Raw genomic sequence first — 24056 nt, 5'->3', positions numbered from 1 at the left:
GGGTGTTACCATTTAGGGGGTGTCCCTGCACAGTCCAACACTATCCAATTAGTGCTGCCAGTGTCCGACCGTGCAGGGACACCCCCTGCCCCCAACTTATAACAGCTATATGGACCTTTGTTTCAAACTGCAAATGATTCATTCATAATTTCTAGCAGGAATAATAAAAGAATAGTGCAACATAGAATCATAACAATAGATGCTCCAGAATTGTTATTACAAGGAGAATACAAGTACTGTAATTTTTGCTTTATAAAAAACGCACCTAATCATAAGAGGAGGAAAATAAGAAAAAAAAAATCTTTTATCAGACCCCCAATCTTTATCAGTCCTCAGATCAGCCCTCCAATAAGTACCCGTACTCACCAGACCTGAGATCAGACAGTAAAATAAATAAAACAACTTAACTCTCTGGACAGCACTGTAACTCTGCAGATCCAGGATGCCTTTCCTGTGCTCACCGCTCCCTGATCTTCTGCTGGCGTCTCACTGCACTGTGGCCTAATGACACACAGCATCAGGTCACGATGCACGCCTACGTGTACTACATCCTGAAGCTATATGCAGTCAGGACACAGCACAGCGTCCAGAAGACCACAGAGCGGTGAGTACAGCCAACACTAGCAGCACTACACTCATTGCACCGCACACTTCCTACATACTAATGAGCACTTTTATAATGAAAGCACTCATTAGTATTCGCTATATAAGACACACTGCCATTTTCCCCCGCTGTGTCTTATAAACCAAAAATATGTTAGATACTAAAACAGACATGTCAGAGAGGTGACAGGTCCTTTTTAAGGCCTAGTGTGCAAGCAAATATCGTGAGCTGCTTGTTCCCAATAACTGCCTGCTAACCAGAGGAGGTCAGAACAGCATTTACATGTAGAAATCAGCTATTGTATTGCTGCAATCTCTCTTCCCCATAGAAAATCCTTGTTTCTGGGCAGCAGATGGCTGTTTACACAGTATGATCTTCTGTCCATAATCAATGATTTAGGCGACAGCAATGCTTTCAGCCAATGAACGTGTGTTTGCTCATTCATCTGGTGAACAGCACCACTTTTACATGGAAATAATTGGAAACTAGTGACCCTAGAAATGTTCTTTCCCGATAAGTGTCCTGATTATCAACCTGTGTAAAAGGGCATTTATTAAAAGGAACCTGTCACCGGGATTTGATGTATAGAGCTGAGGACATGGGTTGCTAGATGGCCGCTAGCACATCCACAATATCCAGTCCCCATAGCTCTGTGTGCTTTTATTGTGTAAGTCAGGGGCAGGACTCATCTCAGGTTAATTTGCATATGTATCAAATAGTTGTTGTTTTTTACACAATAAAAGCACACAAAGCTATGGGGACTGGGTATTGCGGATGTGCTAGCGGCCATCTAGCAACCCATGTCCTCAGCTCTATACACAAAATCCCGGTGACAGGTTCCCTTTAAGTAACCCGAGACGCTCTGGGCAAATAGAAAGGAGAGGGACTGTCAGCAATCAGCTGACAAATAAGCAGGTAAATAATAAGGGCAAATTATATAATTCCCCCCTCACTAGTTTCTGGAGTAAGAAAGTCGCAAACGCAGTGTTTTCGACCAGCTCTTTTTATAACATCAAAAAGTGCCGTGGCCAGGGAGGGGAGGGTCCAGCAAGCCCAGCACATTTACATCATTTTTCTGGCGTAAAAGTGTAAAACACTGGTCTATGATATATTTAAAAAAATCTGTGACGATAATTTATTATAGACATTTCTGCTGGAAAGGAGAGCAGAGGCAGCTAAGAATCCTGCCTCTGCATCTTATAGTTGTCAATCTTCAGCATTTAGTGGAACGTTGAAGATGGATTTTCCTTACCAAATCCTACTTAGAGGGTTGCTAAAGGGACACTTTACAGCAAGTTTTCTACTTAAAGTTTACTTATATAAAGTATATTTCAAAAAGCTTAACATCACTAGCACTACACTTAAAAAAAAAAAAAAGTTAAATAGTAGTTACACTGTAATTTTTAAAACAGTGTAGGAACAGTGATGTTAGACATTTTTCGGTTTTAACTTTCTTTATTATTCCAATATTAACAAACAATTTCATAAACACATATCAATATTAACATCATTTTCCAACCCAAAGCCCTCCCCCCAATTCCCTCCCCCTACCATCCCATGATGTGTCCTACTTCTCCACCGGCCCTCTGTAACATGACTGAGGAATGATGGAGAAGGATGGAGAGTGGAGAGAGCTCTATAGACATTTTTATGATATACTTTATTAGGGAATTATGTTTCTTTTTACTAGAAAACGGGGTGTAAAGAGTCTTCTTAGTAAGGCGTTAAGTAAGCGTTGCTAAGGAGAGGCCATCTTCCACATTATACTGAGCGCTGAAGACGTCTGTGTGTAACATGCAGAGGTTTTCAGCCGCCTCTTGTCATTACCCCAGTCTATGTACATGTGCCCTATCACTGCCCATCACCCTGCCATCACAAATTTCTGGGCCCCATACAGGCAAACCATGTGCCCCACCCCATCGCACATTCATAGCCATAACAGCCATGGGTTGTTTTTTTTGCATTTGCTCGTTCATTGGGCATTTGGAGGCAATATTAGACTGCCAGATGATCGCTAACGAGTGTTCATAGGAATGCTCATTAAGCCTGATGTGAGCATCGGAGCATTTCATGCTCTGACGTTTTCCCTTGCCCTGCACTGTAATGGGAAAGGGCTTTTTGTTTATATTACACTGTTCCTTGTGATGTCATCGGCATTGATGGGTGGGCTTTAGCTCTGCCCTACCTGTTTTACAGGCTAGAGCATGGCTAAAGCCCGCCCATTAGTGTCGACGAAGTCACTGGGCTTACTGTTAGGTGGAAGCCTCCACCTAGCTTTACCCATGGAGAGCCCGGTATGTCACCGGATTTTCAAAAAAAGCCTTTGCCCTTTGCAATTCAGTGCAGGGCAAAGGAGAGCATCGGAGCATGAATTGCTTCGACGCTCATATCAGGGGGCCTGCCTGGGTGAAAATGTGGATACGTCCAGATTCAACTCTGAACCCGGACAACCCCTTTAAGAATCTAAGAACTATATAAAGGACCATTCATTATGTGTTGAGTAGTAGAATTGCAAGATAGCAGCATTCAAGAAAGTGTTAGAGGCAGAGCTTATCTAAAGACAAATAGCATTGAAGGGTATAAGTAATTCAGCAATGGATGATGTAAAATTAATAATTGGGCAACAATTGATTAGGCAATTTGTGGTTTGCTTTCAAACACTTGAGGGCCCTTTCCGCCAATTACCTGATGAACGAATGAAAAGCTCGTTCATCAAGTAATAGATAACTCATGTGGACACAAAAAACTTCACTTGCCCACAGCAGATTGTACTGTATAAACACGCTCTGCTGCCGGCTAATAATGGGGACGAGCGATGAGATTAGTGAAACCTTCTTCCCATACTGTGGAGAAGATCGCTGCATATAAATGCAGTGGTCTCCTCCGCTCACGAGCTATCACGACCGGCGTGCCGATCACATACGTGACGCAAAGGGAGGGAAAAGGAAGGCCCTGTCCAAGGGAGAGGGAAAGATGGTGACCTCTAACTCACCTTGAGGCTGGCACCTGACTGCCCTGACGTCCCTAGACGGGTTTCTCACCCGTACACCGATCACGTGCCTAAACCCTGGCTTGCCCTAAGTAGTGAATAGGGCGGTGGGAACACTAGTCCGCACCACTAACACTAAAGGGAAACACCAGGGAGAGGACAGACAATACTGACAAAACATAGTCCCAGGTGGGTGACAACAAACAACCAACAGGGATCCGGAGGGTAATGCTCTGGTACGACAACCAGGAATAACAGCAACTCAGCTCCAGTGGGTCAGTATAGAAGTCCAGGCAGGAAGCTCTATATCTGGCAACCAGAGAAGTGGGAGAGGGGAATATAAAGAGGTTGGGAGTGCCGGACAAGAAACAGCTGAGGAGAAGAAGCTACGGATCCCTGAGTAAGACAAAAAGGATTGGAAGGCAAACACAGAAAGCTACCATTAAGTAACAGCGCGATCTTTAGACATAGAGCGCGCAGCCACCCGCTGCGACTTCCTGACCCCGGGTATAACGGAGTCAGACGTGGCTCTTGACACCCTCGTGACACTACCCCCCTTTCCACGAGGGGCCTCCGGACACTCAGGACCAGGTCTCTCAGGATGAGAGGCATGAAAAGCCCGAACTAACCTGTCGGCGTTTACCTCTGATGCTGGAACCCACATTCTTTCCTCGGGACCGTGGATTCCTGACGGCGATTATTTAGAGCAAACTCGGCTAACGATAAATATGATGACCACACCTCTTGGTTTTTAGACACAAAACACCTTAGGTATGTCTCAAGGTTTTGGTTGGTACGCTCTGTCTGTCCATTCGACTGAGGATGGAAAGCTGAGGAAAAGGACAAGTGTACCCCCAAATGGGAACAAAAAGCTTTCCAAAACTTAGAAATAAACTGGGTTCCCCGATCCGAAACAACATCGGAAGGGACCCCGTGAAGCTTCACGATTTCACTGATGAATACCTGAGCAAGAGTCTTAGCATTAGGTAGTGTGGGTAACGCAATACAGTGTACCATTTAGCTAAACCTGTCCACTACTACCAAGATAACTGTTTTACCCGCAGACAAAGGTAAGTCAGTGATGAAATCCATTGACAGATGTGTCCATGGCCTATTGGGAATGACAAGTGGCAATAAAGACCCTGCAGGACGTGTATGAGAGACTTTAGCGCGTGCACAAGTAGAACAAGTAGACACAAAATCCATTACATCCTGACGCAACCTTGGCCACCAAAAACGACGAGACAATAGCTCCAAGGTTGCTTTACTACCTGGGTGCCCAGCAAGTGCCGAATTATGATGTTCCTTTAATAATTCAAGACGCAGGTTTAACAGTACAAACAATTTCTCTGAGGGACAAGAGACCAGGGCGTCCCCCTGGGCCTCTAACACCTTCCCCTCCAGAACAGAGTGTATAGCAACCACTCCTCTTTGAAGAATGGGTACCGAATCAGCCACATTACCCCCTCCAGGGAAACTACGAGATAATGCGTCTGCCTTGGTATTTTTTGCCCCAGGACGATAGGTGATGAAAAAGTTAAACCTGGTAAAAAATAGAGACCACCTAGCTTGTCTAGGGGTGAGACGCTTAGCTGATTTGAGGTACAGAAGGTTTTTGTGGTCCGTAATCACAGTGACAGGGTGGATTGCCCCCTCTAAAAAGTGACGCCATTCTTCAAACGCTAGTTTAATAGCTAATAGTTCCCTATTTCCAATATCATAGTTCTTCTCCGCTGCAGATAGTTTTTTAGAAAAGAAAGCGCAAGGACGCCATTTGCCAGGAGACGGACCCTGAGACAGTACAGCCCCCACTCCCACCTCTGACGCATCTACTTCAACAATAAAAGGCTAGGAGACATCAGGTTGGATTAGTACAGGTGCCGAGGTAAACCTCTCTTTTAGAGAGGAAAATGCCATTTTGGCGGCGTCAGACCATATAGAAAAATCTGTCCCTTTTCTAGTCATGTCAGTAAGGGGTTTGACAATCACAGAATAATTTTTAATGAATTTTCTATAGAAATTAGCGAAACCCAAAAACCGTTGCAGTGCTTTAAGGTTCTCAGAAAGATCCCAATCTAGAATTGCCTGGACTTTCCTAGGATCCATACGGAAACCTAAAGCAGATAATAGATATCCCAGGAACTGTATTTCCTGAACGGCGAAAACACACTTCTCAATTTTCACATATAATTTATTCGTCCGTAGGACCTGCAGTACCTGTCTGACATGTACCTCATGTGTCTTCAGATCAGACGAGTAAATTAAAATATCATCTAGGTATATCACCACAAACCTGCCGATAAGATGACAAAAAATATCATTAACAAAATGTTGGAAGACAGCGGGAGCATTGGTCAGACCGAAAGGCATGACTAGATTTTCATAATGCCCCTCCGGGGTGTTAAAGGCTGTCTTCCACTCATCCCCTTCCTTGATACGAATCAGATTGTAGGCCCCCCTAAGATCAAGTTTGGAGAACCACTTAGCACCTGCAATCTGATTAAACAGGTCAGGAATGAGAGGAAGAGGGTATGGGTCTCGGATGGTTATCCGGTTTAGTTCGCGGAAATCTAGGCAAGGACGCAGGCCCCCATCTTTCTTTTTAACAAAGAAAAACCCTGCTGCCACGGGTGATGAAGAGTGTCTGATGTGTCCCTTAGCCAAGCTCTCGGAGATATAATCTTTCATGGCTTGTCTCTCGGGACCCGAAAGATTATATAACCTGGTCTTGGGTAATTTTGCACCGGGAATCAGGTTAACCGGGCAATCATAACGACGGTGAGGTGGTAACTTTTGACACCCCTTTTCAGAGAAAACGTCCTCAAAGTCCGAAACAAAACTCCACTCCAATATCTCCCTGGCCTGCCAATCCACCAATGGATTGTGCGCTACCAACCAGGGAAGACCCAATATTACAGGAGAGGGAAGGCCCTCCAGAACATAACATGAAAACCACTCGTTATGGTGGTCCCCTACCCGAAGGTGTAAGTTATGGACAATGTTAGTAAGGGTTCTCTGAGACAGAGGAGCAGAGTCGATAGCGAAAATGGGAATAGGTCTCTGTAGCGTACAGAAAGACAAACCCATAGTCTGGGCAAACTGGGCATCTATCAAATTTACTCCTGCCCCACTGTCTAGGAAGAAAGAAATAGTCTCCGTCTTAACACCAAAAACAACAACCGCTGGCAACACAAATTGAGATGTTCGTATGGAGGAAACGTATACTCCCCGGCTGTCATCCTCCACACAGCCTGGGGTTAGTAGTTTTCCGACGGTCTTTTGTTTTTGAGTATGGAAGGACAGACATTAATGAAATGACCCCTCCTCCACAGAAAAAACAAACCCCACGCCTACGGCGAGCCTCAGGAGGACGGACCTGGAAGGTAGTTCCTCCTAGCTGCATAGGCTCGTCTAGGTCCATACAGACTAGCTGCTGCTTGGGAGGGGTTACTAATTGCTCAGGATCTTTCAATCTGTCCCTAAGACGTCTATCTATTCTGATAGAAAGGGACATAACAGCATCAAGGGAAAAGGGGGTCTGATACAGCGCAAGCGCATCCTTAACCCTTTTGGATAACCCAGAGCAAAACTGACTCCTGAGAGCAGGATCGTTCCACTGGGTATCCGTGAGCAATACTCCTCTGCTGGCAACTCTCCCTGTAGGAGTCTCCGTAAGTTCGACTCAGCCAGGGCGACTCGGTCAGGGTCATCATGTAAGAGACCCAAAGCTCCAAAAAAAATCCTCCACAGACCGGAGAGCCGGAGAATCAGTGGGTAAAGAGAACGCCCAGGATTGCGGGTCCCCCTGAAGCAGGGAAATAATCCCTACCCGCTGTTCTTCATTACCAGAGGAGTAGGGGCGCAGCCTAAAATATAACTTACAGGCCTCACGGAACGTCACAAATTTGTCCCTTCCCCCAGAAAATTTGTCAGGAAGTACAACCTTGGGTATATATATATATATATATATTTTTAAACAAAATAAGGGCCAGATATAATATCACGACCGGCGTGCCGGTCACATACGTGACGCAAAGGGAGGGAAAAGGAAGGCCCTGTCCAAAGGAGAGGGAAAGATGGTGACCCCTAACTCACCTTGAGGCTGGCAGCTGACTGCCCTGACGTCCCTAGACGGGTTTCTCACCCGTACACCGATCACGTGCCTAAACCCTGGCTTTCCCTAAGATGGGCCCTAAGTAGTGAATAGGGCGGTGGGAACACTAGTCCGCACCACTAACACTAAAGGGAAACACCAGGGAGAGGACAGACAATACTGACAAAACATATAGTCCCAGGTGGGTGACAACAAACAACCAACAGGGATCCGGAGGGTAATGCTCTGGTACGACAACCAGGAATAACAGCAACTCAGCTCCAGAGGGTCAGTATAGAAGTCCAGACAGGAAGCTCTATATCTGGCAACCAGAGAAGTGGGAGAAGGGAATATAAAGAGGTTGGGAGTGCCGGACAAGAAACAGCTGAGGAGAAGAAGCTACAGATTCCTTAATGAGACAAAAAGGATTGGAAGGCAAACACAGAAAGCTACCATTAAGTAACAGCGCGATCTTTAGACATAGAGCGTGCAGCCACCCGCTACGACTTCCTGACCCCGGGTATAACGGAGTCAGACGTGGCTCTTGACACCCTCATGACACGAGCAGGCTATTGTTTGGAAGGAACACTTCCTTTCCGACAATCTGCTGCTATATTGTCCTGTGTAAAGGGACCTTTAGGTATAAGAAGCCTTGAACTTCATGGAACTATCCATTTTTAAAATCAATTAACTATGTAACTGAAGTGTGAAGTGTAGGAAAATGCAGTCGGCCATGTTGTCCTAGTCAGCCGTATTACATCTCTAGAAAAATTAAATAGACAGTGGCTCAACCGACCTGGATATTGATGGTTCGGTGCACGCCCCACTAGTGTTGGGTGCGAATATTCGAATAGCGAATATTAATCGCAAATATCGGCACTTCGAGAATTCGCAAATATTTTGAATATAGTGATATATATTCGTAATTTCGAATGATCTAAAAAATTTTCATTGCTGTGCTCTGTGCTTTCCTGTGTCATTACATTAGATACTTAGTTAGTTAGTTAGTTAGTTAGTTAGCATATATATATAAATAATACAGATAGTTAGTGGGAGATAGTCAGTGTAGGTTAGATAGTTATATAGTGTTCTGCTGTCCATACATACATGCTGCATACATAGTGCTGTATGTATGTATGCTACATACATACCGTATTTTTCGCCCCATAAGACACACTTTTTCTCCCCCCAAAATGGGGGGAAAATGCCCCTGCGTCTTATGGGGCGAATGCTGGCAGTTTTACATTGTAAACTGCGATGTACGAGCGAGCGGGGAGGGACTGGGAGGAGGAGCTGGGGGCCGGCAATAGCGGCGGGGCGGTGCAGTCAGTGTACTATAGCCCCGCCCCGCCATACTAATATAAAATGTCTTATTCAATTAATAGTTATTAAACATGCCCCCCAACTCCTAATAGTACCTTACATCCTAACCGCTTTAGTAGAATGCAGGCAGGCAGGCCGGGCGGGCGGCATCGTAACTCCCTGATGTCACGTGCCTGCGCCGCCTACTTTATGAATGAAGCAGGCGGCGCAGGCAAGTGACGTCAGTGACAGACGGCATTGTACAGAAGCGGTTAGGATGTACGGTACTATTAGGAGTTGGGGGGCATGTTTAATAACTATTAATTGAATAAGACATTTTATATTAGTATACTGGAGCGGCGGGAGGGGGAGGGGGATCTGTGGATGACATTTTTATGGGGGACATCTGTGGATGACACAGTTATGGGCTGGGGGGGTCTGTGGATGGCACTGTTATGGGCTGGGGGGTTCTGTGGATGGCACTGTTATGGGCTGGGGGGGGTCTGTGGATGGCACTGTTATGGGGTTGGGGGGTCTGTGGATGGCACATATATAACAGTGCCATCCACAGATCCCCCCTGTAACAGTGCCAGCCACAGACCCCCCTGTAACAGTGCAAGACACAGATCCCCCCCATAACAGTGTCCGTCACAGATCCCCCCCATAACAGTGTCCGTCATCCACAGATCCCCCCATAACAGTGTCCATCATCCACAGATCCCCCCATAACAGTGTCCGTAATCCATAGCTCCCCCATAACAGTGTCCGTCATCCACAGATCCCCCCATAACAGTGTCCGTCATCCACAGATCCCCCTCATAACAGTGTCCGTCATCCACAGATCCCCCCATAACAGTGTCCGTCATCCACAGATCCCCCCTATAACAGTGTCCGTCATCCACAGATTCCCCCCATAACAGTGTCCGTCATCCACAGATCCCCCCATAACAGTGTCCTTCACAGATCCCTAGTAATAGTGCCATCCACAGACCACCATTAGTTCCAAACCCACCAAAAGCACACCTTTTGGTTAAAAATATATTTTTTCTTATTTTCCTCCCCAAAAACCTAGGTGTGTCTTATGGGCCGGTGCGTCTTATAGGGCGAAAAATACGGTACATAGTGCTGTGATGTCACAAGTTCACAACAATACTTAGTGCACCAATCACTAATAAGTAGTCATACCTGTTAAAATGTGAAGTTGCACGTATTGTGCCAAAATATTCGCATCATTAGTGCCGATTTCGCAATCGCGAATATATTGGAGCACTCTATCTGCATATAAAGCTATTCTAATGTTCTGCCGTGCCAACCATTTTCTCCAGTCTCAGGAAACTTATACCAGCTTAAAGAATGTAGCATAAGTGACCCACGCCTGTATTTCGCGCACATTACGCGAATACTACATTGCCGATTTTCACAATCAAGAAAATAATCTCAAATTCTCGAATATATGACGAATATTCTACAAAATATTCGCGAAATATCGCGAATTTGAATATTGTCCCTGCAGCTCATCACTATCGATAAGCAGGGATAAGAAGAGACAATTGGGGGGCACTCTCCTATTCAGCGCCACATGGACAGCTGATAAACATGGAAAACTGTGTAAGGTGTGCAAAAAATATACAATTTATTGAAGACGCCAAGGATAGTATACCACTATGCATAAAACACTTAAACAACACTGAATAATAGATGTGGTTTGTGGATGCACAATCGGGTGATTGGCCAAATTCACCCGTCATCCGCCAAACACATCTAGAGAACTGTACATATATATATATAATCCAGTGTTAGCTGAATACATGTGAAAATAAAGATAGAAATAAATTAAATAAAGTTGAACACAGCGTATATTAAAAATTACTGTTACAAATGAATGCAATAAAAATGCTAAGAAATTGACTGCTTGCAGTAGCCCAATTATTTAATGACCCAATAGATAAATGCAGTGCCCGAATACTGGACCAGGGTCCAGTATTTCGACACTGCATTTATCTATTGGGCCATCTCTACCTTAAAAAACGTAGCGAAATAGTAACTTGTTCATTAGTTTACAAATTCTAATGTGTTGTGTTCTTGATGGAAAGTAAAACTTTCAAGTAATCAATTGTGAGACATGTCTTCTAATAGAAGTAGCCATATGGTAATGTGCAATACATAGAGCTGGTGGCACAGCGGAAACTTTAATGAATCTGGAGCACTCGCTAAACAGTCCAATTATACCTCCTCTCTTCTCTTCAGTATCGGCGCGGTGCACAATCCTCATAGTCAGCAAATGCACCTCCAAAAGTAGAAGATAAAAGATAGGCAGCACTCACCACTGAAGTTTCTTTGCTTCAATCTTTATTCAATAGCTCAATACATGATGTACACGGCTGGGTGCAGTGGCCACTGCTGCACGTGAAAGTAAGGCATACTGCACCCAGCCGTGTGTACATCCTGTATTGAGCTACCGAATAAAATTGAAGCAAGAAAACTTCAGTGGTGAGTGCTGCCTATCTTTTATCTTCTACTTTTGGAGGTAGATATATGGTAATGTTGACCTACTGAAAAGCAAGGTAACTCGAGACTTGTAATGGCGTCCTAGTAATGGTTTATTGTACTTAATTGATCCTTCTAGTATAGGGTGTTGATATATTTATGATTGTGCCTAATTTGTGAAGTGTTAATGACAAAGTTAGTAATAGGTTTCAATGTTTTTTGACAGTACTAGACATTAAAGGGAACCTGTCACCTCCCAAAACCATCCCAAGCCACCAGCAGTGTGTTTCTGATGACGCCTTTCTTCATGAAGGCAGATGCAGCAAAAGTACTGAAAACGTTGTTTTATCCCCTGCCCGGCGCGCTTCTCCACACATGCTTGAAGTCACGGAGGCAGCGGCCTCCTAGCTTCAAGTCACGGTAACCACGCCCCCTTCCCTGCCCCTTCGCGTTGACTGACAGCCGGCTGTTCAGCAAAGGCAGCTGAACTCTCATGCATAAGCGCTGTCAGTCACAGCGTAGGGCAGGGAAGGGGGCGTGGTTACCGTGACTTGAAGCAAGGACGCCGCTGCCTCCGTGACTTCAAGCATGTGTGGAGAAGCGCGCCGTGGATAAAACAACGTTTTCAGTACTTTTGCTGTATCTGCCTTCAGAAAGAAAGGCATCATCAGAAACACACTGCTGGCGGCTTGAGGTGGTTTTGGGAGGTGACAGGTTCCCTTTAAGCCCATTACAATAAAGGGTGCTAGAACATTAGTGCATAACCATTAGTAGGAACAGTCTATATTAAATGGCACTGGCAATGACTGGTGGCTGAGACTGGTAGCTGTAGCTGTGGCTGAGACTGCTGGCACTGTGACTGGTGGCTGTGGCTAGTGGCACTGACTGGTGGTGCTGAGCCTGCTGGCAGCGACTGGTGGTGCTGAGCCTGCTGGCAGCGACTGGTGGTGCTGAGCCTGCTGGCAGCGACTGGTGGTGCTGAGCCTGCTGGCAGCGACTGGTGGTGCTGAGCCTGCTGGCAGCGACTGGTGGTGCTGAGCCTGCTGGCAGCGACTGGTGGTGCTGAGCCTGCTGGCAGCGACTGGTGGTGCTGAGCCTGCTGGCAGCGACTGGTGGTGCTGAGCCTGCTGGCAGCGACTGGTGGTGCTGAGCCTGCTGGCAGCGACTGGTGGTGCTGAGCCTGCTGGCAGCGACTGGTGGTGCTGAGCCTGCTGGCAGCGACTGGTGGTGCTGAGCCTGCTGGCAGCGACTGGTGGTGCTGAGCCTGCTGGCAGCGACTGGTGGTGCTGAGCTTGCTGGCAGCGACTGGTGGTGCTGAGCCTGCTGGCAGCGACTGGTGGTGCTGAGCCTGCTGGCAGCGACTGGTGGTGCTGAGACTGCTGACAGCGACTGGTGGTGCTGAGACTGCTGGCAGCGACTGGTGGTGCTGAGACTGCTGGCAGCGACTGGTGGTGCTGAGACTGCTGGCAGCGACTGGTGGTGCTGAGACTGCTGGCAGCGACTGGTGGTGCTGAGACTGCTGGCAGCGACTGGTGGTGCTGAGACTGCTGGCAGCGACTGGTGGCTGAGACTGCTGGCAGCGACTGGTGGCTGAGACTGCTGGCACTGTGACTGGTGGCTAAGACTGCTGGCACTGTGACTGGTGGCTAAGACTGCTGGCACTGTGACTGGTGGCTGAGACGGTTGGAACTGACTGGTGGCTGAGACGGTTGGAACTGACTGGTGGTGCTGAGACTGCTGGCAGCGACTACTGGCAGCGGCTTCTGTCTGTGGCTGAGAGTGTTAGGACTGTGCAGCTGTGTGATGCACGAACAGTAATGGCGGCGCTCTGACGTGGAGAGCACACCATAACGTGCGAGCGGTGGCGGTGATTGGCCGGTGCGCAGCGTGCAGATCGCCGTGTGATGATTGGTTGGTGCACCGTGCGCTCTGGGGTGGGCGGCGAGGTTGGTGTGAGGTGGCGCGCTGGTGTGGGCGCCGTGTGTTGACTGGAAGGCACTCTGCGCATGCGCAGTTTACTTATCGGCACACATGCACGCACACAGGGCTTTTATTATAGTAGATATATATCCTCTATAATAAAATCCCTGTATCTGGCAGAACAGGGGGCACATGTTAGTCCCCGCAGCGGCCGCATCCTCCTCGCTCCTATTTCGCCTTAACCCCACCCACTAAAGTCAGGAAATGGATGCATAGTAGCAAGTGAGGGAAGCTATCACAGGCTGGGAGCATTACACACGTATTACGCTCCAACCCCCATCTTTGTATATACAGTACAGACCAAAAGTTTGGACACACCTTCTCATTCAAAGAGTTTTCTTTATTTTCATGACTATGAAGGCATCAAAACTATGAATTAACACATGTGGAATTATATACATAACAAACAAGTGTGAAACAACTGAAAATGTCATATTCTAGGTTCTTCAAAGTAGCCACCTTTTGCTTTGATTACTGCTTTGCACACTCTTGGCATTCTCTTGATGAGCTTCAAGAGGTAGTCCCTGAAATGGTCTTCCAACAGTCTTGAAGGAGTTCCCAGAGATGCTTAGCACTTGTTGGCCCTTTTGCCTTCACTCTGCGGTCCAGCTCACCCCAAACCATCTCGATTGGGTTCAGGTCCGGTTACTGTGGAGGCCAGGTCATCTGGCGCAGCACCCCATCACTCTCCTTCATGGTCAAATAGCCCTTACTTTCAAAGTTTTCCCAATTTTTCCGCTGACTGACTGACCTTAATTTCTTAAAGTAATGATGGCCACTCGTTTTTCTTTACTTAGCTGCTTTTTTCTTGCCATAATACAAATTCTAACAGTCTATTCAGTAGGACTATCAGCTGTGTATCCACCTGACTTCTCCTCAACGCAACTGATGGTCCCAACCCCATTTAAAGGGCAAGAAATCCCACTTATTAAACCTGACAGGGCACAACTGTGAAGTGAAAACCATTTCAGGGGACTACCTCTTGAAGCTCATCAAGAGAATGCCAAGTGTGCAAAGCAGTAATCAAAGCAAAAGGTGGCTACTTTGAAGAACCTAGAATAGGACACATTTTCAGTTGTTTCACACTTGTTTGTTATGTATATAATTCCACATGTGTTAATTCATAGTTTTGATGCCTTCAGTGTGAATCTACAATTTTCATAGTCATGAAAATAAAGAAAACTCTTTGAATGAGAAGGTGTGTCCAAACTTTTGGTCTGTACTATATATCACACAGGAATTTTATTATGTAGGATTACACTCAAGCCCGCATCATCCTACATGGTAAAAGCCTTGTGTGAATGCCCTGTGTCCGTGTGTGTGTTTGCCGTTTGTTATACTGGGCATGCGCGGTGCGGGGACCTATCAACACACAGCTTTCCACACACCGCCCGCACTTGCGCGCCGCTGTGCCCATCCTGCAGTGGAGTTGTCGGCTTCTAGGCCTTTAATGGCATGTTTATGACCTTTATAGAGTATACTTTTATAGCAGGCATGTGTATTAGGGGTAAAGCTTCTTTATATCATGTGCAGTCCATGTCTTATGTTGAATTTACACACCAACTGAGCAGGCAATTACACCATAATGGATGGAACTTACAGAATCCGGCTCTTCTGAGAAGTGAACTACTCTGCTTGTACGCGACATGGTGGTGGAGTTAACCAGTAATCTCTCTCACTACAAAAGAAGCAAAGAGAAGGCTTATACAATGACCACACAAACAAATGTTATGTGCTGTATAAAGGAGTCTTTGGTAGAAATGTAATTAATTTTTTCAAACTGGAGAAAATACTTGTACAATATGAGCGTTATATGTTATACAGTGTGGACACATCTACTGTACATGTAAAACAGCATGCAAAAAAGACAGCCCAAATAGATTTATACGGCTCCCTATCTGTGAAGGCCAATATGCCGAATACGGATAAAAACTGGCATTAATAACTATCCTGATTTCCTTGTTCCCTGTCATGTCTTCTCTGTAGTATATGCAAGATATTGGGGATGGAAATCATAATGTCCCTTTCATCCTCTTTATCCTGGAAAGTTAGATCACATTCTCAGATGTCACCTCCTTCCTCCTCATTTGAACCCTCTGCCAACCATAACCCTAGATTGACTGAAAACCATGTCATGAAATGTGCTAGAATTCTAGTACAAATTGCAACAAAAAAAGTGGACTACATGGCATTCAGGCAGCTGCAAAAGGCACCAAATTTATTTAAAAAATATGCACTGGAGGTTCTTATCAAAATCTTGTCAAATGTAAGCAGAGTCAAAAAGGTTAGAAAAAGGTATACAGGAGCTTTAGCGAGCAGCAATGAAATTTTCATGCCACACAATTATAAATTTGGTGTCATTTGCAGCATTTTCACCAAATTGTAAAGTAAGGCATTTTGTGACAAATTGCTAAATCTTTGCTAAATCTTCCCCAATCCCCCAAAAACTGCAACATACATCAACTTTTATACATAAAAAAATAAAATAAAAAATAGTACACATAACCATAGTGTAAAAAATGGCATATCAAAATAAAATTCCTGCAGGATCAGTAATAATCAGAACATCACAAAAGCAGGCTTAGGGCTCATGCACACGAGTACGGCCCGTGTCCGTGCTGCGGACTGCAAACAACTGGTGTTTGCAGGCTGCAATACATGTATGGGCCGCACACATTCATGTGCATGAGACCTCATATTTGCTCGCAGGCAACCACCAATTATACAGAACGTGGCAATACAGGTACAGTACAAAGGGCTGTAATTTGTTAAGGAATTGGAAGAATCAAGATTAAATTACACTCTGTACATTAAAGAGGACCAGAGGGGAGGCACACAAAATACCACGCACCCGCTGAAATTTGTCAGGGCATCCATGGTTTTTATAAACTATTCTCTGATATGGGAGTATATTATTTCCTTAATTCTTCCATTGAGAAAAGGAAGCAAGTCTCTCAGCCATCCATCTCATGGCAATAGCTTTTCTAGCAAAAAATAAAAAGTGCCTTGAAGGAAAATCCATTCTTAGGGTCCATTCACACGTCCGCAACTTGGGTCCGCATCAGTTCCGCAATTTTGCGGAACGGGTGCGGACCCATTCATTTTCAATGGGGCCGGAACGAATGCAGACAGCACACTATGTGCTGTCTGTGTCTGCATTTCCGGATCCGCAATTCCATTCCCCCAAAAAATACATGTCCTATTCTTGTCCGCACACTGCGGACAAGAAAAGGCGTTTTCTATTATAGTGCTGGCGATGTGTGGTCCGCAAAATGTGGAACGCACATTGCCGGTGTCCGTGCTTTGTAGATCCACAATTTGCGGACCGCAAAACACCTACGGACATCTGAATGGACCCTTAATGATACCATGTATCTTTCCGTATAATACCAAGAAGACATATCTCTGTGGTTTGAGGAACCAGTCTTCCCAGGACCTCAGTCAACAGTTTTATTACCTCTGTCCAGAAGGAAGAAATATTGGCATAGCCACATAAGATGGACAGAGTCCGCTCGTGCAGCAGCATATCTCAAGTGAAACTCAAAATCCTGACACAATCCACATCACAGCTGCTGGCACAAGGGGGAAGAGTTGCTGGCACAAGGGGGAAGAGCTGCTGGCACAAGGGGGAAGAGCTGCTGGCACAAGGGGGAAGAGCTGCTGGCACAAGGGGGGGAAGAGCTGCTGGCACAAGGGGGGGGGGGAAGAGCTGCTGGCACAAGGGGGAAGAGCTGCTGGCACAAGGGGGAAGAGCTGCTGGCACAAGGGGGAAGAGCTGCTGGCACAAGGGGGAAGAGCTGCTGAGCTGCTGGCACAAGGGGGAAGAGCTGCTGGCACAAGGGGGAAGAGCTGCTGGCACAAGGGGGAAGAGCTGCTGAGCTGCTGGCACAAGGGGGAAGAGCTGCTGAGCTGCTGGCGCAAGGGGGGGGGGAGAGCTGCTGGCACAAGGGTGGGGGAAGAGCTGCTGGCACAAGGGGGAGAGCTGAATGCACTGGGGTGCGGGAGAGCTGATGGCACTGGGTGGGGAGAGCTGATGGCACTTGATTAATCATAAAAAATAATCAATAGAATACTCGATTTCTAAAATAATCGTTTACTGCAGCCCTTCAACAGACAAATGGGTTATCCTCTTTTTTTTATTGACAACCTATTCTTAGGATAGGTCATCGATTTCAAATTGGTGGGCACCGACTCCCGGAACCCCCACCGATCAGTTGTTTCAAGAGAAAGCAGCGCTCGTCACAACTGCAGAGGCGAGCTGGTGCAATTACAACTCAGCCACCCCATTCACCTCTATGGGACAGCTCTTTCCTGTTCAAATGAATAGAACAGAGCTGCAGCATTGAAGTGATTGGGGACGCCACAGTTGTAATTACACCTGCACAGCGCTGTGGTTGTGACATCAAGCAGTTAAACAGTGAAGAGAAGGCAGCACTTGTACTAACGCTGCTTTCTCTTCAAACAGCTGATCGACAGAGGTGCCAGGAGTCAGACCCCCGCTGATCTGATATTGATGACCTATTCTGAGTAAGTCATCAATACAAAACAAGTGGACAAACCCTTTAAATTACATTAAGGGCTCACTCATATGACCGTATGGTTGCCATGCCCGTGTTGCAGACCACAAATAGCGGTCCACAGTGCACAGGCACCAGCAGTGTGAATCCCGTATTGAGAGGTGGACCCATTGACTTGAACGGGCCCGCAATCTGCAAAATACAGCAAAAGATATGACAGGTTCTATCTTTTGCGGTGCGGAAGCATGGACCCAAATGCCCACGAAAGCGCTTCCGTGGGCCTCTGATCCATGCTTCCACTCTGCAAAAGATAGTACATGTGCTATCTCTTGCCGTTTTTTGCGGATCGAGGACCCATTCAAGTAAATGGGCCAGCATCCGCAGCATGGAGTTTACACTGCTGATGCCCATATATTGCAGACCATAAAATGAATTCGGTCGTTTGCAGTGGGCCTTAGACTGCATTCACACGACATTGAAAAATGTCAGTGTAATGGCCATTTTCAGAACGAATGAAAGTCTATAGGGCTATTTACATGGCCGTTTAATGGCCAAAGAATAGCGGCTGTTAAGAAATAGAAATCAATGGGCCCATTTTTAATGGCCATTTAGACAGGAGTGCACCTGTCTATTGACCATTAAAAACAGGTACAGTATCTAAAAAAAGGGCCCTTCAGTTGTTAAAATAAAAAATATATACCTCACCCACTTGCAAGCGAGGATAAACTTACTCCACACTGTTGGCAGCAGGACCAGACACTTCCAGTGTCGTGATGTCACATGATCACACTGAAGGTGTCAATTCCTTGTGCCTCCACTATGGAGTAAGGCCTTTTTAACACATTCAATGGGGCACATATTTACTAAAGGATTTGCACCTGTTTTTAGTTTAAAAAATGCTGTTTAGACAGTATTTTTTTAGTTGCAGTTACAACTGAAATTGCGCCTGTTCTGGTGTTTTTTGCGCCTCATTTGCCTATATTGTTATTTTAGACTAATTCAGAAGTTTTCTAACTTTTGAGACTTTTTTCCAATCTACAGTCCTGATCAAAAGTTTAAGACCATCTGAAAAATGGCAAAAAATCATATTTAGCATGGCTGGATCTTAACAAGGTTCCAAGTAGAGCTTCAACATGCAACAAGAAGAAATGGGAGTGAGACAAAACATTTTTTGAACATTCAATTTAGAAAATAACGAATAAACTGAAACAGGCTGTTTTTCAGCTGAACAAAAGAAAAAAACTAAACCCCCCCAAAACAGAAATCCAACTTCCAAACATGAACTCAGTAATGAGTAGCTCCGCCATTATTGTTTATCACTTCAAAAATTCGTTACGGGATGCTTGATGCAAGTGTTTCCATGAGGTGAGTGGGAACATTTCTCCAAGTGGTGAAGACGGCCGCAAGAAGGCCATCTACTGTCTGGAACTGTTGTCCATTTTTGTAAACTTTCCTTGCCATCCATCCCCAAAGGTTCTCAATTGGATTTAGATCAGGGGAACACACAGGATGGGCCAAAAGAGTGATGTTATTCTCCTGGAAGAAGTCCCTTGTCCTGCAGGCATTGTGTACTGTAGCGTTGTCCTGTTGAAAAACCCAGTCGTTACCACACAGACGAGGGCCCTCAGTCATGAGGAATGCTCTCTGCAACATCTGGACATAGCCAGCTGCCGTTTGACGCCACTGCACTTCCTGAAGCTCCATTGTTCCACTGAAGGAAAAAGCACCCCAGACCATTATGGCGCCCCCTCCACTGTGGCGCGTATAAAACATCTCAGGTGGGATCTGCTTGTCATGCCAGTAACGTTGGAAAACATCAGGACCATCAAGGTTACATTTTTTCTCATCAGAGAATAAAACTTTCCTCCACCTTTGAATGTTCCATGTTTGGTGCTCTCTTGCAAAGTCCAAACGAGCAGTTCTGTGGAGTTCAAGGAGACGAGGTCTTTGAAGACTTTTTTGCTTTTGAAGCCCTTCAGTCTCAGATGCCGTCTGATGGTTATGGGGCTGCAGTCAGCACCAGTAAGGGCCTTAATTTGGGTCGAGGATCGTCCAGTGTCTTGACGGACAGCCAATTGGATTCTCCAACTCAGTGCTGATGAAATTTTTTGGGGTCTTCCACTTGACTTTTTTGTTCCATAACCCTCAGGATCATTTAAGAATTTAAAAAATTCCAAATGACTGTCTTACTGCGTCCCACCTCAGCAGCGATGGCGCGCTGTGAGAGAACCTGCTTATGCAGTTTAACAACCCGACCACGTTCAAAAAGGGAGAGTTTTTTTGCCTTTGCCATCACAATGTGTGACTACCTGACAGAAAATGACAATGAATCCACATCTTTGCACAGATTTGGCCTTTGTGGTCCTAAACTTTTGATCAGCTGAAAAACAGCCTGTTTCAGTTTATTCGTTGTTTTCATTAAATTGAATGCTCAAAAAATGTTTTGTCTCACTCTCATTTCTTCTTGTTGCATGTTGAAGCTCTACTTGGAACCTTGTTAAGATCTAGCCATGCTAAATATGATTTTTTGCCATTTTTCAAGTGGTCTTAAACTTTTGATCAGGACTGTATTTATGTAGGTGTGCCTCTTTTGGTATCTGAATATGTCACAAAAACAGTCTAATTTCTACTCCACTCTAGGGCTCGCATACTTTTCTTCGTCTGTTTTCAGTGGGGAAGTTTTTTTAAATTAAAAAAATCTAACTTTCTGGGAGACATGCGACTTTTCTCTGCACAGATGAGACTTTTTTAATTCACAAATAAATTAGACCAGACAAGTGAATATGAACCTGTCTAACTGAAAAACAACACCAGGGGTCAGGCTAATAAAAATACGCCTAGTCTAATTCATCAACTTCTGGATGAATTATAATAACTACTCAGCAATAGTGATGGACGAACATCTGTCGGGACGGTTCGTGATCAAATGTTCGCGAACCGCAAGTTCGCGCCAGGTCCCATTCATTTTAATGGCAGGCGAACCTGAAAAACCTTCAGCTCATATTTGCAGCCAAGAAATAATTACTAGAAGTGCACAAATAGTCCCACAACATGGACAGTGACATACCAGATTTATTATTCGAATTTGCGATCTCCATTCATTATTTTTTTCAATGCGAAATATCGGTAATATAATTTTTGCATGCGCGCATGCGCACATGCGCACACCAGTTATATTTATTTTTTCCAATACCATTTGTCACTGTGTGTAGCAGAGGGATCGCAACAAAACCGCTAACAAATGCTGCAGTACCCAAATGCACTATATAGAAATTACAGTTGCAAGAAAAAGTATGTGAACCCTTTGGAATGATTTGGATTTCTGCACAAATTGGTTATAAAATGTGATCTGATCTTCATCTAAGTCGCAACAATAGACAATCACAGTCTGCTTAAACTAATAACACACAAAGAATTAAATGTTACCATGTTTTTATTGAACACACCATGTAAACATTCACAGTGCAGGTGGAAAAAGGATGTGAACCCATGAATTTAATAACTGGTTGAACCTCCTTTGGCAGCAATAACTTCAACCAAACGTTTCCTGTAGTTGCAGATCACACGTGCACAACGGTCAGGAGTAATTCTTGATCATTCCTCTTTACAGAACTGTTTCAGTTCAGCAATATTCTTGGGATGTCTGGTGTGAATCGCTTTCTTGAGGTCATTCCACAGCATCTCAATCGGGTTGAGGTCAGGACTCTGACTGGGCCACTCCAGAAGGTGTATTTTCTTCTGTTTAAACCATTCTGTTGTTGATTTAATTCTATGCTTTGGGTCGTTGTCCTGTTGCAACACCCATCTTGTCACGGGGTTCCGAAGGTGCACTCGGTCCCCCATTGCCCGCAGAACTGTTGCTTAGCTTTTGGAATGAGGTTCTGTGTTTGACCTCATTCCCAGGGCGGCTTTACTAGCTGGGTGGCTCCCTGCTCCTAGTCTGCCTTGAGCGCCGAGCTGATCACTCGGTGCTCGACTGGTTGGTCTGTCGGTCATGTGACGCTGGCCACGTCACATGACCCTCACTCCCCACTATAAATACAGGCAGCCTGCTGGCTACAGGTTGCCTGTTAATTTCTAGGTTCCTGGCTATTTGTTGGACTGCTGAATACTTACCTGATCCTGTTCCTGACCATCCTTTTGCCTGCTCCTCTTGTACTGCGCTTCCGTCCTGGTATTGTGACCTCGGCTCCCACCTGACTACTCTCTTAGGACTCCTCTTGTACTTCTCTGCTCTCCTGGTATTTATGACCCCGGCTTCTCCTGACAATTCTCTGCTTGCTCCATTTGTACTTTGCAGCTTTCCTGGTATTGAATCGGTCCGTTCACGTCCTGTTGTTTGTCTGTCTGTCATCCCTGCACTTACTCCAAGTTAGGGATTGCCGTCCAGTTGTCCCCTGTCATTAGGACTCGCGAGGCAAGTAGGCAGGGCCAGGGGTAAGGGTGGAGCGCAGTGGTCACTTCCCTCCCCCCTGTGTGTGTGTGTACGCGACCGTTACAGATTAACAGGCCCAATAACCACTGTATTATGAATCCTCTGGTGACCCTGACTGACCATGTCTCTAATCTGACGCAGAGGGTGCAGGAGTTAGGGGAAAAACTCAGTTCTTTTGAGTTAGGGCAAGGTTCTTCCACTCCTCAGGCCTCCAGTCCGCATTTTGAGCCCCAGATTAAGCTCCCAGAACCCTTTTCTGGGGACCGGAGGAAGTTTCTCTCTTTTAAGGAGAGTTGCAAACTTTACTTCCGTTTGCGCCCCGTGTCCTCTGGCCCCGAGAGTCAACGCATGGGCATTATCATTTCCCGATTACAGGGTGATCCCCAGGACTGGGCGTTCTCTTTACCTGCTGGCACCAGTTGTTTATATTCTGTGGAGGGGTTCTTTCAGGCCTTGGGTACCCTCTATGATGAACCAGACAGGGCTCTACTAGCCGAGACGGCTCTAAAGGCACTGGTTCAGGGCAATTTACCAGCGGAGGATTATTGCACCCAATTCAGAAGGTGGTGTGTCCCCTCAGGATGGAACGAACCAGCCCTGAAGAGTCAGTTCAGGTCAGGTCTGTCTGATAAATTAAAGGATCTTCTGGTCACTTATCAACTTCCAGAGACCTTAGAGGAGATGATGACCCTTGTTGTCCGACTTGACCGACGGGTTAGAGAGAGACGACAGGAACAACAGTTCTCTTCCCAGATGGTGGTCCAGCCAGAGGCCTATCCCAGAGACAATGCTGAGGTCTCCACCGAGGAACCCATGCAGGTTGGCATGACCCGAGGGAATCTTCGCCGCAGACGTGGAGAATGCTTTTACTGTGGAGATCCTGACCATTGGATCAACCAGTGTCCTAAGAAGGTCCTCTCTGTCAAGTCTCCTAAGACAAGGCAACCTAAAGATGAGGTACCACCTGAATCCATCCTACCAACAAAAATCTTCTTAGCAGCTCTTACCCAGGATATCTCGGCTCGCATTAGGTCTGAACAACATCTGGCACCGGTATCCACCCCAACAGATAAGTTGTTTGTTCCCGTACAATTTCGTCTCCAGCTGTTGGGTGAGTGTCACGATTCTGCCTTTTGTGGACATCCGGGTGTTGAGGGCACTAAGGATCTGGTTTCTAGATCTTATTGGTGGCCCACTCTAACTAGGGATGTCAAGTCCTACGTGTCAGCCTGTGAGGTTTGTGCCAGGTCCAAGACACCTAGGACTCGCCCTGCTGGTAACCTACGACCCCTACCCATTCCCAGTAGACCCTGGTCCCATATCTCGATGGACTTTATAACTGACCTACCGCTGGCGGAGGGTAAGACTGTGGTTTGGGTAGTGGTCGATAGGTTTAGCAAGATGGTTCATTTCATTCCCCTGTCTAAACTTCCGAATGCTAAAACCCTGGCATCTATTTTTGTGAGAGAGATTGTTCGTTTACATGGCATCCCGGAAAATATTGTTTCTGACAGGGGTGTGCAGTTTGTGTCCAAATTCTGGAGGGCCTTCTGTCAAAGATGTAAAATTTCATTGTCTTTTTCTTCCGCCTACCATCCTGAGAGTAATGGGCAGACTGAACGCCTTAATCAGTCTGTGGAACAATTCTT

General features: G+C 45.9%; 1 protein-coding gene across 5 annotated transcripts in view; it reads right to left on the bottom strand.

The window, feature by feature from the left end:
* The window catches only part of LOC120989528 (protein mono-ADP-ribosyltransferase PARP14-like), a 245264-nt gene that overhangs the window by 200895 nt on the left and 20313 nt on the right, over positions 1-24056 (bottom strand). For 3 of the 5 annotated variants that reach the window (XM_040417684.1, XM_040417688.1, XM_040417685.1), the window contains exon 2: positions 15056-15133. The exons of the other annotated variants lie outside the window; for them this stretch is intronic. In XM_040417684.1, the coding sequence (XP_040273618.1) occupies positions 15056-15103 (48 nt within the window). In that variant the 5' untranslated portion in view covers positions 15104-15133. The remainder of the gene's footprint in view (positions 1-15055; positions 15134-24056) is intronic. 5 annotated transcript variants of the gene reach the window in all.

This window comes from Bufo bufo, chromosome 2, assembly GCF_905171765.1.
Source record: "Bufo bufo chromosome 2, aBufBuf1.1, whole genome shotgun sequence".
Taxonomy (NCBI): Eukaryota; Metazoa; Chordata; class Amphibia; order Anura; family Bufonidae; genus Bufo; species Bufo bufo.
The sequence above is the reverse complement of the archived record's forward strand: the minus strand, read 5'-3'. Positions and strand labels throughout refer to the sequence as shown.